Here is a 20,376-nt window from a genome sequence, read left to right as displayed (position 1 = left end):
ATCATCCTCGTCGGGGCTGTTACGGCTAATTTACAGACGCCACCATCTCGATCCTCCCCGTTTCCCGTTGCCCCGACATGATCCCACGGCGATCCACAAAATCCCTTCTCCTCACGGCCGCCTCGCGCGTCTCCCGCCTCCCTCCTCCTGCTGCTGCTGCTATCCCCTCCGCCGCACTCCTCCGCCCGCCACCGGATACGTCGGAGTCCGAATCCGGCCCTTCAAGGTCGGTCCTATCTTCTTTCCTCCCCTTTTCACCGCTCCGCGCTGGAAGTTCCCGGAGCTACGCCTGCTGGTCTTCTGTGAGCATCTGCTCTTGTTTTGCTTGTTTTGGTTCGGTTACGAGCTTGCGCCTTGAAGGTTTTGTGCTCAAATTGGTTCTGTAGGCGGAGAGAGTTTGCGTGAGATTTTGTAATCGGAGGTTGTCCAGTCAGGCGCGGGTTGATGCCGCCAGCGGTGAGGTGGTGGATGTTCCTCTAGCGCAGACAGGGGAAGGGATTGCCGAATGCGAGCTCTTAAAATGGTTTGTAAGCGAGGTGAGATTGGCTAGATCTGTTGGCAATATCAACGGGTGATTTTATGTATATTGATAGGAATGTTGATTCTACTGGTAGGTCAGCTATGCTATTTTCAACTCGTAACTTGAGCAGTTATTCTCTTTGCTGGAAACTTTAATTTGGACTTGACTAGTCTCTGTTCAGTGAATGTTGATTCTAGGCAATCAAGTTGTGATGTCGAAGAAAAAGAATTGCACATAAACCAGTTTATTTGATCAGCTAAGACGTTCCCTGACCTGAATGAAATATCCCACTTTGAATTTCTTAACTTGAATTAACATATGGGAAGTAATTGTTCCTTGGGCTTGCTTCATAATACTACTGGCAAACTTGAACATCAACGTTGGCTAGTAATATTTTTTCTAAAAAATTTCAAATTTTGTTTCAAGAACTGAGATATTTAGCTTGTCTATGTTACCTATGAACATGTTTAGAATTTAGAGCAAAATTGTGTCGTCTTTTGATAAAACCTCATGTTCTATAACTGATAGATCAGAAACTTGTAACTTTGGTGGGAATTGTTTGTAGTGTTTGAACAAATACTATTTTGGCCTACAAACTCTAACATGACTGGGTCACCGATGATTCTATTTCTAGGATGATAAAATCCTACAAACTGTTTGGTATGATTGGAATTGAAACAATTATGTACAAAAGGATATGCGAAGCTAGATTTTTTTTTCTTTTTTGTTTCTTTCTGAAAAGCAAAGGTTGATGGCAACTTTATGGGTCTAGCTTTCTTACACGAGGGATGCAGAGGCTTATTCTATTTTGGGAGACATTTTAAATAGAGTATGTTGAAGATGGATCAAATCTTTATATGCTATATGCTTTAATGCTCCCACAAATACTTCAAATTAAACATTAGCACTTTTCTAAGAAAAACTAGCTTGCTAACATTTTGATGCTAGTTAATATGTATTCTAGCATGTATCAAGTTATTTTTCTTTTTGCATGAATGCAAGTGAGCCTATTCTATATTCAAAAAAGAGTATTTACAACGTTTACCCCTCTGAATGTCACAGTTTAGAAAGCAGAAATTTATCTAATAGAAAGGCCCAGCTCCCCATTCCAAACCTCCCGCTCCACCTCCATTTCTAGCATATAAAAGGGATCCCGAAATAAGGTATCTCAGTAACCTCAGCCACCAAGAGCACCCTAACAGTAGCTTCCATTCAGTGAATCATACGAAAGACCTCAACTCCATTGCAGTATTGCACCAGCACACCAACAGAAGCTTCCAACAGTCTCTCATTATCCCCTTTCAATCACCACAGCGTCACTTTGGATACAGCAATGATACTAGTCTCTGCTGAGTTACAAATTATCAATTACTTGTATCTAAGTATACTGGTACAAAATTATTATTTTTTCTTAAAAATTAGCAAAATAGAGTCCTTCAAGATGACATCTTGAGGTTCCACTTGGAGCGAGATGCCTTTACTATTCCTTTAATACTAAAAAGTTCATGGTTTAACTCCTTGCTGGTGATCCATGTCCTTTGGTTGACAATTGTATCAGCATATCGTACCAACTTAATATGAGATCATTTTCTTTACATTTTTTTTAATGAACTACGATTTGCCTCGTATACTTCATCAGTCACACATATGTTACTGGATATGCACAACGTGAGGATTTCTCCTCGTTTTTGCAGCATATACTGAAATACTGACATGCCTTGGTACCATCTATTGAATTCACAAAAAAGATACCCAAATCCTATTTCTTCAATCCTATTTTTTTATTTTTTTTAAGAGTTTAAAATTATATTTATGCAGGGTGATCTAGTAGAAGAGTTTCAGAGACTTTGTGAAGTGCAGAGTGACAAAGCAACTATAGAAATAACTAGCCGGTTTAAAGGAAAAGTTGTTCAGATGCTTAGCGTACCTGGTGACATTGTAAAGGTGGGTTTAAATATCAGTCTATGATTGCCATTGTCATTCATTTTCTGCACTCATTTAAGAGCTACTCATATTATGTGGGTTATTCTGTTAACGTTACTGATCTAATACTACCATGTAATGTTGAACGAATTCTGCATTGGCAACTTGCTAATGTTTGTCTTTAGTGGCATCTGATACTGAGTACCATTTACTCACATAATAAGTGATTGAAGGTGAAAAAAAATCTAGAGCTAATAGGACTGAAAAAAATGTGTATATGTTCAATTATCCTCCTTAGGAATGAACTAACCTGTTAGCTAATACACAGGTTATGTTTTTTTTTTTACACGAGGACTGACACATATGAATCTTCTGCTGTTTAAAGATTATTCATTTACTGTTGTGAATTTGAAGTAATGGTTGCAGGAACTGAAAAGGTAATAAATAATCAGAATTGATCTTTACAATGCAGTGTTAGTTATTGATTAAAAAAAATGGTGGAAACATTGCTATAACTGCTTTTGGTTTCTCCACCTCCAACCAAGTAGAACTTGTGTAGATCACTTTACTAAGTGATCTATCTATTTAAATTTTGATTAGTTTATTGTACTAGACACAAATGCCGAATTAGAAAGATAGAAGTAAAACATCCAAACATATTTCAGGAACAAATGGGCCTAAATTTAATTCATGCCAAATATTTGTTATTCATATGGAAGAATATCCACTAAATGAAGTGGACAATTGGATGGAGGAGACGTGCGCAAAGGAATAGTATGAACAAGAGCTTATTCAAGGAATCAACAGAGTGAACCCTGCAGCGAGACATGTTCATATGAAATAGAATTGAAAAAAAAACAGGAGCTAGACCCACCAATGTCTAAACAAAACTTGGAAAAAGGCCATTGGACATATGCTCACTCCTCAGGCCAATGAAGGTAAGATACTCCAACCATTTTAGGATATCATTGACTGTCTGTGATGCAACGGAATTTTCCCTAGCTCATACAATCTCTAACTCACTTTGGGCCATCATAAACTTTTAAACCCGCTTAACTCCACTTCATTTAGCCCAAACTCCACCATCCATGAATCTTTAATCTCACTTCACCCTCTATCACCCCAAGACTATTTGATCAAACTTAGAACAACCCAGGTGAATTGACAAATGCAACACTCATGCCAAACGACCTCAGCCTAACTGGTTCTAGTTCTGAGACCTAACCTCAACTTGTTCAAACTCTGTCCTACTTAACTCTGGCTAGCCACATTCTCATCTGAATTTCACTCTACCTGACTTCCTTTGGTCACATTGTCTATTGAGGTCAGAGCCAGTTCCTACCAGCTGGCAAACATATTTTAATATATTGTAAGATAATAGTATGTAAAGATAAGTTTTAGAATGGTGCAACTTTAAGGTCAGTAGAGAAACTCTTTACACTTCATAGAATGCCTAATTTATGTCCTGTATATAATGGTAAAGAGATTCTTTGAGATAAAATTTTCTATAATCTATTAGTGTGCTTTATGGTTCCATCATTCCAATTTGTATTTTTCTAAGAGTTTCACTAGGTTTCCATAAGTAACATAAAAAATGGAATCTACATGCTCTTGGTTTATGGTTTTAAAATGCATATGTGGGCATATGCAATTTACCCACTGATAGTGCAGATACATAACAAAGGCATATACTTTCTATATTAAAAAATTGCTATGCTTTATGTAAAATGTTAACATATGCATGGCAAAGTATATTAATAAACCTATCTAATCAACAATTTCACATATAAAAAATTTATGTAACTGTACAATATAAAACACATGATATATAACAATCTATTTTCTTCAATAATTTGGAACATATCATATTGATATGATGCATACGATTTAGTATTGAATAAGTGTTTATATTAACATTTAGAAATTACCAATTTAAAAATTAATTTCTAAAAATGTTTTGCTATGGCAAGAACTAATCCTTTGAAGATAAAAAGCTATCACAAAAACCTTATTATTTGAGGAGGAACTAGGAAAGTAATATTTAGTTTTTTTTTTTGATTTGGTTCAACCAAAACTAATTTGAATGAACGGATTATTATTCTTTTTGGTGTTCACATAAGAGGGTCACACATGGTGCATATGTGGGCGCCATGCTCATATATAACCATATAGATAGTTGGTCCCATGTAATAAAGCTAAATGCATATGGTATATGGCCACTTAGACTGCTTTTTTAGACACCTCTTCTTTTAATCACATACATTGGCTTACATAGAGCTCAGTTGAAGGAAATGATTCATTAGCCAACTCTAAAAGAGGGCCACATGTTGCAGTTTGTACTATTGAACCATAGTCACTGCTCTAATAGGAAATTCTAATTGTAAACAGGACAACTGAGTTCTGTGGATGATTTATTCATCTAAATTCGAAGTTTATCACTTTTTGGCTATACTTTTCTCTGAAACTCCAAATAGTCCCATTTTTGTTTTCTTAGCATGCATTTGGTTCTCGTAGCATTGAGCAATATGGAAGTCAAAGAAACTAGTGCTTAATATGGGTGGAGTAATCATTCTGTAGCTCTGGATACTAGAATAATTTCTAAATAGTCCAGTCATAATTGCAGGTTGGGGAAACTTTGGTGAAGATACAAGTTGATGATTCTCAAACTCCTTTCACATCTGAAGGGGATATAAATATTACATCAGGAAGTATCTGTTTGACTGATTCTAATTCCCCAATATCACCTAAAGCAGAAGCATCTGGGGGTGTCCTATCTACTCCTGCTGTAAGGAATCTTGCCAAAGAGTTGGGCCTTGTCTTAAATGATATTCCTGGGACAGGAAAGGATGGGAGGATTCTCAAAGAAGATGTCCTTACATATGCTACAAGCAAGGGTCTTTGCAACGAACAATCATTTTCTTCAGATAGTATTGATGGACACACTAATGAACTTGAGCTGCTAAACCAAGATAAAGGGTTTTATGAAGATAAAGTTGATGATGTACAACATGAAGACAAGATAATTCCTGTCAGGTAGGAAAGGTTGATTTTTCATTGGTAATCAGCTACATGTTATAAAGACAAAAGATTCATCTCATGTAAAGGAAATAATTTTCTTAAGATAACTCCAGATATACTTCTTTCAGAATTTTCAGTTTGTGAAGGTGCTAGCTTCCTCAGTTGGCAAGGGTTTTGGAAGTTGTTGTCAAGATCACAAGTTCGAATACCACCTTCATCTATAGAACACATAACACTATTAACTTGGGGTTCTGTTTCCGGTTCCTGGAACCAGAGCTCAGTATTGGCTGAAAATTGAACCACAACCATAAGCTTAAGGAGTGAAATTTTCTTCTCATTTATGAAATATGCAAATATAGTTAATAACATTCAATCATAATGAGCATATAAATTGCTAAATACACGGTGGCCTTTACTGATCTGTAATTAATGTTATTCATTATCATAAAATGCATTGCCTTCATGTTTACATAAGGTTTAACTATCATGCTAAAGAAAAAATCAAAAAGAATAATTGAAGTTGATGTTTAGAAATGATAACATGCAAATTTGATTTTCAATCCTAATAAATCTGCAATTTATATTCAATACATTTTATCCTTATGCTATGTGATTACACTTCAAATTTTTCGTAAAGTATTCACTTCATCACAGAGGAATTATTTGAAAGGGTGAACATTTTGGTGTTTTAAAGTTTCCCCTTGTGCATCAACATATGTATTTTGGACAATTTGACTTCGTAATCTACTCTTACTATTTAATTTGTAACCAAGTGTATAATTTCATAGTACATCTCTTACAGAAGCATGATTTCTGTTTATTTTATTTGACGTCTCTTTGTCTGATTAGTGATAAGATCTAGCTCAATCATTGGGAATGGCCTTTACATCCACTCTCTAGGGCTATTTTATACTTTGTTTTTTCATATTATATCCATAACTTTGTTGCTACTTGCTAGAATATAATCAAGTACATTTTATTTCAGGGGATTCCAAAGGTCTATGGTTAAATCAATGACCATGGCTGCAAAGGTGCCACACTTTCACTATGTTGAGGAAATAAATTTTGATGCCCTTGTAGAGCTTAAAGCAGCATTTCAGACTGCAAATAAGGATCAGAATGTGAAGCACACGTATCTTCCATTTCTGATAAAGTCTCTTTCAATGGCATTGAATAAATATCCCCTACTAAACAGCTCCTTCAATGACAAAACCAATGAAATCATCTTGAAAGGTTTCAAATTTCATTCTCCTTCCATGCTAATGTTTATATGATTTCAACATTTGGTTCATTATTTCCATTATTTTGAAAGGACTAATGTTTCTTAAGTTCACAAGTCTATATATCTCTGTGTATCCTTTGTACTGTTGTGGGAAATGAAGAGGCATTGCCTTGGATTAGTTCTTCTGAGCATGATTAAATATTGGCATAATTTGACTAAGAACTGTTACTGGAATATACAACTTGTTATTCATTACACCTCTTGATATTGTATTCAGTGATCCAAGGTGGTAAGTGACATGCTCTATTATTACAGATCATGTATATGTTCTAAATCAAGCACAGCCATATTTCTATAACTTGAATTGCGAAACAAATAACCATGATAAATACAGCCAAGCAATGTGGGTAAAGATGGAGGATACAAACAAAGATAAATATAATACTAGCACTGCACATTTTTGCAGACTCCATCTGTAACTATAACTTCATAGAAGGTTCTGGTCTATGCTGGGCCTATGTTGAAAGAATAGTTTTCTTTAGGATAATATACTGGTACTCTGAATTTTTGCTGATTCCATATGTTGTAACCTCAGAGAAGGTTATGGTATATGAAGTGCACATTTTGAAAGAATAAATTTCTTAGAACTGATGATCAATTAATCATTAGTCTTTAGGATAATATATATATGCTGATATTACATGCATTTTCTACTATGAAGTATATCAATTTCAAATGGATTTTGGGCATGCTATAATTATTGTCATATTGTCTTATTTTACTAGCTTGGTAGCATTATAGAATTATTCTTTCATTATTCCTGTCTCTAACTTCTTTGTTTTGTGTAGGTTATCATAATATAGGTATAGCCATGGCAACTACTTATGGTCTTGTTGTGCCAAACATAAAGAAGGTTCAATCACTTACAATATTGGAGGTTTGTGTGTTTCTTAGATATCTTGGATTATATGTTTTTATACATAGGAAATTGAAAAGAGATGTAATAGAAAAACAATTGAAAGAGTTATGTGAAGTTCATATGTGGACCTTTGAAAATGATGCATGGTTCATGGCCTAAATAGGATGGACTAATAGTAGATAATTGGTCAATTGAAAGTAGATGATTGAGGAGCCTACCTTAGTCCATAAGATGGACAGCTTATCTGAATGTTTTTTGTACTAAACTGTGCATCTGTTCTTGATTTACTCCATCTGTTGTTTTAATCTATTCACTCAATAAATTGTACTTTTTCATGAGAAAATCAATCAGAAGTTTGTTTTTTTCCTTTTTCTTTTTTGTTATTAGATCACCAAGGAACTGGCCAGATTACAGCAAATGGCATCAAGCAACAAGTTAAATACTGAAGATATTACCGGGGGAACACTGACTTTGAGCAACATTGGAGCTGTTGGCGGCAAGTTTGGTTCGCCACTTCTTAACCTACCTGAAGTTGCAATTATTGCTATTGGACAAATTCGACGACTTCCTCGTTTTGATGATGATGACAATATTTATCCAGCTTCAGTAGCCTCAGTAAGTTTTTAGTTTGATCACTTTAACTTTGATATTTAGCAAGCATATATGTGGTATAAATTTTACATTCTTTTACTAGAATTGGAAACTTGTCTTTGTTTAAGCAAGTCTTTTGTACCAAAACATTTTGTTCTACCTATGGGGTTAATTTTCTAATCTATTCATCAGCATTAGAACATTTTGTTGGGACAAGGATGGCCCCATTGCTTGAATAGACGATAGCTAATTCTTTTGGTTTCTTGCAAACAATACAACTAATTGTCAAATTTGAGTGTGTAATCAAAATACCAAAGTAATAATATAAATAAGTGGATATGAATAAGAAATGAAATCACAATGTAAACATATGTAATGTGGTTCTAGACCATGCTTCTAGTCCACATTATATGATGTGTTGGATGCATTACTCCAAAAGTCCAACTAAATCACTCCTTTAAATACAATGGAGTAAGTCTCTACAATGAATATTAGACGCTGCTAGAACTCATGAATCCTAAATTAAGAAAACCTTTAGAATAAATACCATTTTCTTGAGCAAATGACTAAGATACCTTCTTGAGCAAATGACTGAGATCTTGTTCACTTCCCACGAGCTACCTTAGTTTTAGACGAGGTAGAGACCTAGTGGATGATAGAATCTAATTATTTATGTTATTGGTTCGCTTTTTATTTCTCATGATGATTCAAGTTTTCTTAAAAGGGATTCTCTTAAGCTTTCCTATGTTATTTCTAAATTTCAAATTGTCGATTAACACTCGGAATATGACTGTTGGATACTCCATGTTCAAGATTGCCTAGTCTTGATTAACACTTATTGTCATGACCCGAAGGCTTCCACCCTTTATGAGGGATAGCCTCCTTGGTCGGACAATATTCATCACTATATCAAAAACCATAAATAATACCCCTAAGGGTGCACCAGGCTATACAAACATGAATATGCAATAATTTATTAAATGATATAGAAATGTTAACATGATGTTTGTCTCAAAACAATGATTCTGTTATACTCATAACATGATTGACAAATTAGTCTGTTAGAATATTTAGGATAAATAATCCGTTTATAGAATAATTCTCTTTCTCCTAGAATAAGTCGGTATATTTGTGTATAAATAAGGGGGTTATCCCTTGTAATAAACCAAGTTTCTATATTCTTTTTACATGGTATCAGAGCGAGATTAGGGTTAGGTTTATCCGCCAAACCCTACCGCCGTCCTTTCTTTCTCTCTTCCCGAATCGCGCTGAGTCGCGACATCTCTCCACGCGACGCGCTCCTCGTCGCGCCTCGTCTCATCGCGAACCGTGAGCCTCGTCGCGCTCCTCGTCGGAACCGCCCGACGCGCTCCTCGTCGGCCGCCCGAACGCGCAGCTTCCGCCGCCTGAACGCGCAGTCTCGTCGCCCGACCGCAGCTCCGCCGCTCTCCACTCAATCCGGTGGGCAGCAGCAGCAGCCGCAACCTTTCGGCCGCTCCTCTTCCGACCTCAACCCTAACCCTCAAAGCGGTGTGCGCCGTCCAGTCCTTCTCTCCGAGTGTTGCTGCTCTTGTCCAACACTCGTTGGTATCCGCCCCTTCGCCTTCCGATACTTCAGAGGCTTTCCAGCGTCACCATCCTCGACTTCTCCACTCGACAAGGTCCGATCACTTTCTTGCTGCTGAAGTTCTGGCACGCAGATGTTCCTTTACTTCTGTCGACATAGAAGCAAAGCAAAGCCCCTCCCCTTTTCCAGCACTAGCCGTCAGCCGCTGCCTCCAGGAAACAGAACAGCACGTGGCGTCTCCTCTCCCGTGAGCAAAGGAACCGAAGGCGCCTAGAAACAGTGCGCCTCCTCTTCTCTTTAATCCTGCTTCACGTGAGACAGTGTGTATCTCAAACAACAAACACAACACAAGTATTGCCTCTTCTTTACATGGCGGCCTCTAGCACTTCGAAGACGGATATCTCAATTTTTACCAACCACATCACGGCACCACTCTCTTCCGAGCTATTGGATGGTAAGAATTATTCCTCTTGGAGCTCTCACATTGAACTTTGGCTTGTTGGACAAGGTTATGAAACACATCTCACCCAAATCGAAGAAGATATTCAAACTGCCGAACGCCCTCTGTGGAAAAAGGTTGATGCTCAGTTGTGTTGTATTATCCGAGCCACCATTCATCCATCTCTTAAGGATGTCTTCCGCACTCACAAAACTTGCAAAGCTGTTTGGACACAGGCTCAACAACTTTTTACAAATACCTCTCGGCGACTCTATCAAGTTTGTGAAGATCTCATGACATTCTCAGTGCTCATCAGATTAAAGATTCTATGTCAACTTATCTGGGTTCGGTGTCTAGACTTCTTTGTGAATTCAATGAACTGCTTCCACCTGCGGCTACTCCTGTTGCAGAGCTTGAAAATCGGAAGAAATTTTTTATGTCTCTGGCTTTATATGGTTTGCCCACAGACTATTCTCATGTTCGTGATCAGATCTTGGGTAACCCCACAGAGGCTACTATGGATAGTACCTGGGCGACTCTCCTTCGTGTTCCTGCCAAAGTCTCGACGTTACCTCCTTCCAGTCATGTCGACTCATCAGCCTTGGTCTCTCGAAACAACAACAGACCTCCACCTCGTAAGGGTGGCAAAGGACGTCCTTGGTGTGATCATTGCCACCGACCAGGACACACAATTGATAAATGTTGGAGTCTACATGGTCGACCTCCTCGTGCTGCACAGATTGTTCAGAGTTCCGTCACTCCTTCAGCTTCTACTTCACAGTTGCCACCAGATCCGACCCCACCGCCTTCCTATGACGACTTTCTGAAGTGGTATGAGGATCGAAAGACTTCTGATTCCCCTGCTACCGTTGCACTCACTGGTAATTCCTTTGCTGGCATATCTCACATTTCGAGTTCTTGGGTTCTCGATTCCGGGGCCACTGATCATATCACTGGTAATAAATCTCTTTTTTCTTCTCTTTCTACTTCTGGTTATTTACCCTTTGTCACCATGGCAAATGGTTCTCAAACTCAATCTCAGGGTGTTGGTATTGTTCATCCTTCTCCATCTCTTTCTATCCATAATGTTCTTTATGTTCCCGGTGCTCCCTTTAATTTATTATCAATCAGTCAGCTTACTCGGTCTCTTGATTGTGTCATCTCATTTATAAATCTTCTGTTTCCTTACAGGACCGGAGTACGGGGAGGATGATTGGCTTCGGATGTGAGTCTCATGGCCTATATCGGCTTCAACAGTCCTCTCTTGTTGGTTCGGCGGCGACATCTCCACTTCTTATTCATGCTCAGTTGGGACATCCTGGCCTTGATAAGTTGAAACAATTACATCCTGGTCTTTCTCACTTAAAGTCTTTGTCTTGTGAGTCATGTCAATTAGGAAAGCATGTTCGTAGTTCTTTTTCTCCTCGCATTGTGAATCGGGCTACGTCCCCCTTTGCTTTGGTCCATTCCGATGTTTGGGGTCCGAGTCGTGTTTCGTCTACATTGGGATCACGATATTTTGTTACCTTTATAGACGATTTTTCCCGTTGTACTTGGTTATATCTGATGAAGGATCGTTCAGAGTTGTTTTCTCTTTTTCAATCTTTTTTCTATGAAATTAAAACTCAATTTGGTATTTCTCTTCGAAATTTGCAGAGTGATAATGCACGTGAGTATTTATCTACTCCATTTCAGACCTTTTTGGCGTCTCATGGTGTGTTGCATCGGACGTCTTGTCCTCATACCCCTCAACAGAATGGCGTTGCTGAACGCAAGAATCGTCATCTTCTTGAGACCACCCGAACTCTTCTTCTCCATTCTCATGTTCCTCTTCAGTTTTGGGGTGACGCTGTCCTTACTGCATGCTATCTCATCAATCGCATGCCTTCCTCCACTCTACAAGGTCAAATACCTCATCATGTTCTTTATCCTCATCAGTCTCTTCATCCTTTACCACCTAAGGTTTTTGGTTCTATATGTTTTGCTCATGCTCTCGATCCTGGCATTGGCAAACTCTGTCCCCGGTCTCATAAATGTGTCTTCCTTGGGTACCCACGGTCTCAAAAAGGGTACAAGTGTTATTCCCCTACTCTCCGTCGGTACTTCATCTCTGCTGATGTCACGTTCTTTGATTCGGTTCCATTTTTTAGGCCCAATGGATCTCTGTCCGAGTTTTCTCCTTCTACGCCTACACCATTGGCTATCTTTTATCCTCCGGCGGAGTCTCTGTCACCTCAAGAGACATCTCCTCCATTACAGGTTTATCAGCGTCGTTCTCGTCTTGCTTTGCCGCCGCCCCACCACTGACACTGCCATGGACACATCTTTGGAGCCAAGTCTTTCGCCTCGTCCTCCGGTCCCATCTCATGAGTCTGATGTTCCCATTGCACTTCGGAAAGGTATGCGTTCCACTCGTAATCCTTCTCCTCATTATATTTCTTTGAGTTATCATCGTGTTTCTCCTTCCTATTTTGCTTGTCTTTCGTCTTTGTCGTCTGTTTCTCTTCCGAAGACTGCAGGCGATGCCTTTGCCCATCCAGGATGGAAACAGGCTATGCTCGATGAAATGTGTGCTTTGCAGAGCAGTGGGACTTGGGACCTCGTTCCTCTACCGCCAGGGAAGTCAGTTGTCGGTTGTCGTTGGGTATATACGGTGAAGATTGGTCCAGACGGAAAGGTTGATCGGCTTAAAGCTCGCCTCGTTGCTAAAGGATATACTCAGATCTTCGGATTGGATTATGGGGACACTTTTTCTCCTGTTGCCAAGCTGTCCTCTGTGCGCTTATTTCTGTCCATTGCTGCGATTCGACATTGGCCTCTTTATCAGTTGGACATCAAAAATGCTTTCTTACATGGTGACCTGCTCGAGGAAGTCTACATGGAGCAACCTCCGTGTTTTGTTGCTCAGGGGGAGTCTTCTGGTCTTGTATGTCGCCTGCGGAAATCTTTATATGGCCTCAAGCAGTCTCCCAGAGCATGGTTTGGTAGATTTAGTACTGTAATTCAACAGTTTGGCATGATTCGGAGTGAGGCTGACCATTCTGTCTTTTATCGACACTCATCTACTGGTTGCATCTACTTAGTAGTTTATGTCGATGATATTGTTATCACAGGTAGTGATCATCTCGGGATTTCACAGGTGAAACAACATCTTTTTAAACATTTTCAGACAAAAGATCTCGGCAAACTCAAATATTTTTTGGGGATAGAAGTAGCACAGTCCAAAGATGGGATTATCATATCCCAAAGAAAGTATGCAATGGATATTCTAGAAGAAACAGACATGTTAAACTCAAAGACAGTTGACACCCCAATGGATCCTAATATCAAGCTCATGCCAAATCAGGGGGAGCCTCTTCCAGATCCTGAACGATACAGGCGATTAGTAGGGAGACTAAGTTATCTTACTGTTACTCGTCCGGATATCTCATTTGCAGTAAGTGTAGTAAGTCAGTTTCTCAACTCTCCATGCAAGGAACATTGGGATGCTGTGACTCGCATTATTCGATATATCAAAGGCGCCTCCAGGAAAGGGTCTTTTGTACGAAGACAAAGGACATACTCGAGTCGTAGGGTATTCTGATGCAGATTGGGCAGGATCTCCCATTGATAGGAAATCTACTTCTGGTTTTTGTATATTTGTCGGAGATAACCTTATTTCTTGGAAAAGCAAAAAGCAGAATGTTGTGGCAAGATCCAGTGCAGAGGCAGAATATCGAGCTATGGCCATAGCCAGTCAGGAGCTTATATGGCTCAAACAGTTGCTTCAAGAGCTAAGATTTGGAGAGGTTACACAAATGTCACTTATATGTGACAATCAAGCCGCCATGCATATCGCCTCGAATCCAGTTTTTCATGAGAGGACAAAGCATATTGAAGTCGACTGTCACTTTGTCAGAGAGAAAGTCATATCTGGTGAAATATCTACTAGTTTTGTTAACTCACAGGATCAACTAGCAGATATATTCACCAAATCACTAAGAGGTCCTCGAATTGACTACATATGTAACAAGCTGGGTACATATGATTTATATTCTCCAGCTTGAGGGGGAGTGTTAGAATATTTAGGGATAAATATATTCTTTTATAGAATAATTCTCTTTGAATAAGTCCCTATGTTTGTATATAAATAGGGGCTTATCCCTTGTAATATATGATCTAAGATATTATTTTTACACTATGTAATACTTTATTTGAAAATTCAACATAATATATTAAGTGGTTGAACGACCCACAATCCATCCATCAAGGATGTGTCGTATAAGTAAAAGTGAATGACTCGTAATCCACCTAATACGAAAATACATTATGTATAAATGTAAAATAGGAGTGAGCGACCCGCAACCCACTCGAGAAGGATACATCGTATATGATAGTGAACAAGCTGCAATCCACTCATAACGAAATGCATTGTATGTATGCATATATACATACATAGATAGGGTGTACAATCCAAAATTCATCCGAAAGACACCTCATATAAGAATAGGATGAACAACCCACAATTCACCCAATGAGGAAAATCATCTCAATTTGGCCGAAGCCTATGAACACGCGAAAATACTCAAAAGACCTTTTAAAAGCATGGAGCAAATGTTATATGTTTATAGAGAATTATTTTATTATTAATCTATCATAAATAATTTCACAACTTTTATAAATTATAGAATTGAAGTTCTATGGCATAAGGTTTACATCCATTTCTTTATTAATTTAACTGAGAAGTTACATACTTACAAGCGATGAGTCAAAGCTTTCTCTCTATTACATAGCTGTAGGGGATTATTTCGACATAATTATTTATGTTATTGGTTCACTTTTTATTTCTCATGATGATTCAAGTTTTCTTAAAAGGGATTCTCCTAAGCTTTCCGATGTTATTTCTAAATTTCATATTGTCTATTGTAAATCTCATTAATAAGTTTTAATAGAGCAACAACAATTAGATAGACAAATAGAATGTGAAGAAAGGACAAACAAACATAAAAGACATGATCAAACAATAGAGGTAAATATGAATTTACAATTAATTTTTCTTCTAACATGGGTATAATTTAGACCTTAAAGAATTTATCCCTAATGTTCTCCTAATAAAAGGCCTAATTTAATTCTCAATGCAATTATTATTTATTCCATATCATCATGAACAAAATTAATTTATAAAGAAAGCAAGAATATATATTTATTAATTTTTTAATCTACATCCTATTTTATGATCAAACAATGTGTAAATGATTTCTTTTTTTTAAAAAATTAACTAATACCATTTTTATTGTATGTTTGATCATACACAAGGTAAATCCAAAGAACCAAGTAGGAAAAATCCACCTGATCATGGCTCAACCCACATCAATTTGGCTTAGGAAACTCTATCTTCCTTTCATTGCCTGATCAACACATGCATTGGAAATGACTACTAAAGCCAATTTGTGATTATCGAAACCAATTCAAGATTTAGGGCTGTTGGTAACAATAAAGAGGGGAAACTTCCGAATGGTGGTGGAATAAAGAAGTAGAAGGGAAGGGTAGGGCTATTGCTACCTTGTTGTTCGAAATTATGAATGACAATAAGCAACATGGTTGGTGACAATGGGAGAGGCTTGTTGCTGTGGGGCAGTGGCAGCGCGACAAGGGTCACGTTGGCAGCATGCGACTTGTGGTCGATGGCGGAGGGGAGAACATTGGATTTTTTTTAGGAAGAAGATTAGGGTTTTCGGAAATAAAAAGGAATAAGGTTGATGGGGAAGTAGAAGTCATGGGAGGGAGAAAAAGTCAGGTGTTTGCTTTTTAAAAATTACAACCCTTTCTTTAATTATTTTTTTTATAGATATGACACTTACATTTTGGTTGTTTTGACCAAAATTAGATTTTGGTTGACATGTGGATCAATGTTTTTCTCAATTTGTTTGACCACCCAACAGTTGAGGCTCAATCTCAAACCTCGACACAACCTCTCGAACATCCTCTAGGGCCTTAGATAAAGCTTTATAGATAACAAACTCTATGTTGAAGCTAAATTTTAGCATTACGATCAATGTATTCAAAATAAACCCAATATTACAATAATTAAACATAAGGATGCATGGGTCCTTAAAGCTTGTTGACTATCCATGAGTGTAAAGCTCCTCACCATTTCATACTTGATCTATGAGGTCCCTTATCCAAGCTTCATCACCTCAATCTCCATAACCTGTTAGTAATCTCTATACACTCAAGCAAGTCATTAAATACAAATGTCTAGCTTAAATTTCATTAATAAAATATCAATATATCATGTTAAAACTAACCACAAGTGAGGAAATATTATTCCAATACATTTAATTTGCAGTTTTGGTTTAGTCACTTTGGCTATAACTTCAGGCGTGTGTGCATGTGTATGTGTTTGTGCACCGGCAAGCAATTGGGCATGTGAGTGGAGGTGGGCGACGAGTAGGTAGGGCCTATATGTGTGCAAGTGTTTGTGAGTTCATGTTTGGGCTTGCATGAGTGCATGTAGTCACATGGGTGTGCGTTCATGCATGTGTGGGGTGCTTGTCTCATGTAGGTAGGTGTGCTCATGCACACATGTGTGGGTGCATATATGAGTGTGTGAGTGTGCACTTGCACACATGTGAGTGATATGGTATTAGTTCGAAATGTCCACAGTCAGAAAACATCTGCATCTAAAAATGGGAATCTTGATCATGAGTTGGCAAAATGTCAAATAGTTAGTTTTTGCATGGGTGTGCAGGGTGTTTGCACTCACGAACATGCATGCATAGGTTCTTGCCTACATGATAGAGATATATAGTAAGTTCAGACATACATGAGAATCTTGACCATCATTTGCCCAAGTGCAAAAACAGTTGGGTTTTATGTGGCAAATTGATGTACAAGTTGGATCAAGTGACCTTCCAGAAAATATGTAGGTTGTTGCAGATATGATGGTCTGGAGTAGTGGATGCAATCCAATTTATGGTGAAGTATGAACGCATCAACTTAAATGAGTTGAAAATCTTGGCAGAAGACAATTTGCCAAACTAGATGTTTGGAAAGCTGAATTCCAGCTGCGCTGATGACCTTGGAAAGCTCAACAACTAAATCATGCCGTGTGTCCATACTGATTGACAATTACTTTATTTATTTATTTATTTATTTATTTGTTCTTAAAATATCAGACTCGGGTTTATCCACCTTCCTTTCTCTTCAAGAAAAAGAGTACTACACCCATCTGAAAGGTCATTGTTGTTAGTTTTATCACTTGTTTTAGTTCTTTTATTTGCAAAGTTAAATTGTAAGTTTGATTCTGAGTGTTTGTGGTTGGTTGCCCAATTTAAGTATATGTTTTACAGTTATCTTGCAGCTTGAGCTTTTGAGACCCATTATTTATGATCTAAAACCAGTAAAAGGTTAAAGTTTGACTCCAGCTAATTGTTTTGCACCTAACTTTAGGTATTGGTTGAAAAATCAGAGTAATACACAAAAGTAGATACAACATGCAAGGTCAAGACACTAAAGTAAAGTCAAACTTGGAAAATTAGAACGAAGTGCTACTTTTTGTTGTTAGATGACAAGTCAGAATAAATCTAATATTGTTAGTTATTTGTGAAAACCAATCCATTACAACATATTTATCCTTATTTCATTTTACCAGCAAGCCCTAATCCCTAGACTTTTTTTTAAGGGCTTAGCTCCTATCCAACTGTATGGTTGCCATACATTGTATTTAGGGCTGAGCTCCAATCCAACTGTATGGTTGCCATTCATTGTATTTAGTTGAATGAATTTCTTCATTTAATATCCATCTTTCATGATTTATTATTATAATTTTAAGGTCTGGAATTCTTCATTTATTATTATATTGTAGTTGATTATCTTATCGTGGTCATCAAACTATATTATCACACAAGTACTTAGGATCAGGTGTGGATTTGGTTCCTCTTTTAAAGTTTATACAAAGACTATATCAGTAGCAATGATCGTAGCTCTTAAATCATTTTTAATTAGTTGTAATTTTCTATGGTCTCCTTGTCTCTTTCATTTTTAACTCTCAAATTTATTAGGAAATTGATTTATTCTCTTTGAACCAATTTCATGTCATTCTAATTATCATCTATTGGAGATACATCTAATTTATCTCAAATAATATATATTCCATTTTCCTTCTAGTAATATTACGCCTTCATTATAACATTCTCATTTTTTGTTTGATTAACTTGTTTGCATTGTCTTTCTTATTTCTTAACTGTGAAAATGCTTATATGCAATTGTTAGCATTTTATTGTCACTATACTATCTACTTGGCCATATCTCATGCTAAAACAAACAAAGACGATCCCTGACTGTATCATTGGTATTTCATTTTAATGAACGCATCTACTTTTGAGTTTTTTGCAATGGGCTTACCTTAGTTTGTTTTTTCTCAAACAATGCACTTTATTTCTCCATAGATTCAAAATATCCCTAGTTTAGTGAACTAAATTTCTACCTATTCTAATGGCTAAATTTTTTTTTAGAAAAAAAAGATTATGATAGTAGATTAGTGAGGATGAGAAATACCTAAACGTTTTTCAAGTTGAAGTTAAAGGGGGCCATCAAGAGTTCTAATAAAAGAACTCTTATGATGACCCAAATTTCATTTAGATTGGAAAATTATATCACATATGTTTTTAAGAGTTTCAAGTGCAGTGTTTACATTTTTTTAGTCAAAATAGATGATCAAAGAATTTTGTTCAAAAATTTGGTCATCTTCAACTCAAAAATGACCCATTTTTTCCAACTCAAAAACATTTGTACACTCAAATTCAACCTAGAAACCTTTTGGTATGATCTTTTAGCCAACAATAGTTATCATGTAGTTTGGGCAAAAATTCCTTATTAGCTTCTTTCAACTAAAATCCACCTAAACATTCTAGATGAAATTTGAAGAAAGTATTGATATAGACTTTTTGGGCCCTTTTGACTCAAAAACACTCGAGTATTCTAAAAAGCTTCTCATATGCTTTTCTACATTAGATGATATATTTTTGGAACATCAAGGAAGTTTTAGCATATATTCTTTGATGGTCTAAATCACATCACGTTATCTATAAAAACATACCAGAGTTTTGTAAGTCTCAGCTCAAGCTTTCATGGTTTTTAGAGTTGAAATAGGCTGTCTAGGAGTTTATAGGAAAAAATCTTTGATTGTTCTCTTTTAACATTAAAAGTAAATTGGATAATCATTTCACTCTAAAAGATCCATTGCTATAATCTTCTTTCTCTAAAATGAACATGTTTTGGTCATCAAAATAACTGGAAAATAAGAAAGAGATCTAATTCACTGAACTAAGTTATTTTGGACACAAGGAGAGAGCAACAGACATAGTCTTTTTGAAAAGGCAAAAGAAGGTGGGTGAATTGGGAAAACTCTGCCTTTCATCAACTATCAATCCCTTTTTTGAAAGATACGTATTTTGTTGCATTGATGGGAGCTTCGTGCACCGGATTTATTTTGCTTGAGTTCCTTCTTGTAGCAGTTTATCCATGGCTCACATCCTCTCCTGACCTTGTATGTCAACAATTGCTCTCATTTATTTCATGTGAATCACAACCAACACCAAGGAATAGTTTTCTGTGAAAGTTGAATGGACCTGTGGATTGGATCCAGACTATAAGAGAGGGTGCTATTGTTTATTTTTATTCGGAACCATGTCATTTTATATTAGCTTTATTGTTTTTGTGACTAAATGTTCTTGGAAGCACAGGTTACTGTTGGAGCTGACCACAGGATTGTTGATGGAGCTACAGTTGCTAGATTCTGCAACGAGTGGAAATTGTCGATAGAAAAGCCAGAGTTGCTCTTGCTACACATGAGGTGATCCTTCTAGGACGATAGTGCTGCCGCTCGATCAATGTATCAATGCTCAGAAACAATGAGCATAAGGTTTTTAGAATAAAGGTCAAGGTGTTAGTTATCATATGTAATTTAATTGGGTTATGAGCCGATCCCCCAAAGTGATGATCGTCGAGGAACGTATTACTCATAAATCGATTTGGAACTCGTGTTCTCGTCGAGAATATTTTCGGTAGTTGGTCGTGTGAGGAAGTATTATTACTGCAATTTTTGCTACCTTGACAAGTAATATTACCAGTAGTTCAAGATTTTCTAGACTTGGAGAATGATAATGGAGAATGATCGAACACAAAATTTCACTAA

At 37.2% G+C, this 20,376-nt stretch overlaps 1 protein-coding gene across 1 annotated transcript; it reads left to right on the top strand.

Moving 5' to 3' along the window:
• The first annotated feature begins 3 nt into the window (after window positions 1–3).
• LOC141831871 (lipoamide acyltransferase component of branched-chain alpha-keto acid dehydrogenase complex, mitochondrial) lies at window positions 4–20,344 on the top strand. Its single transcript, XM_074719286.1, has 8 exons — window positions 4–302; window positions 387–536; window positions 2,339–2,464; window positions 5,067–5,476; window positions 6,447–6,694; window positions 7,532–7,620; window positions 7,990–8,217; window positions 19,925–20,344. Exons 1-8 carry the CDS (start codon window positions 78–80, stop codon window positions 20,036–20,038), a joined length of 1,590 nt encoding a protein of 529 aa, XP_074575387.1. The 5' UTR covers window positions 4–77; the 3' UTR covers window positions 20,039–20,344.
• Window positions 20,345–20,376: the final 32 nt, after the last annotated feature.

The sequence above is a fragment of the Curcuma longa genome, chromosome 7, assembly GCF_044706935.1.
Source record: "Curcuma longa cultivar G26 ecotype Majalengka, Jawa Barat chromosome 7, ITB_CL_G26_1.1, whole genome shotgun sequence".
NCBI lineage: Eukaryota > Viridiplantae > Streptophyta > Magnoliopsida > Zingiberales > Zingiberaceae > Curcuma > Curcuma longa.
This window is presented reverse-complemented; position numbering and strand designations above follow the sequence as displayed.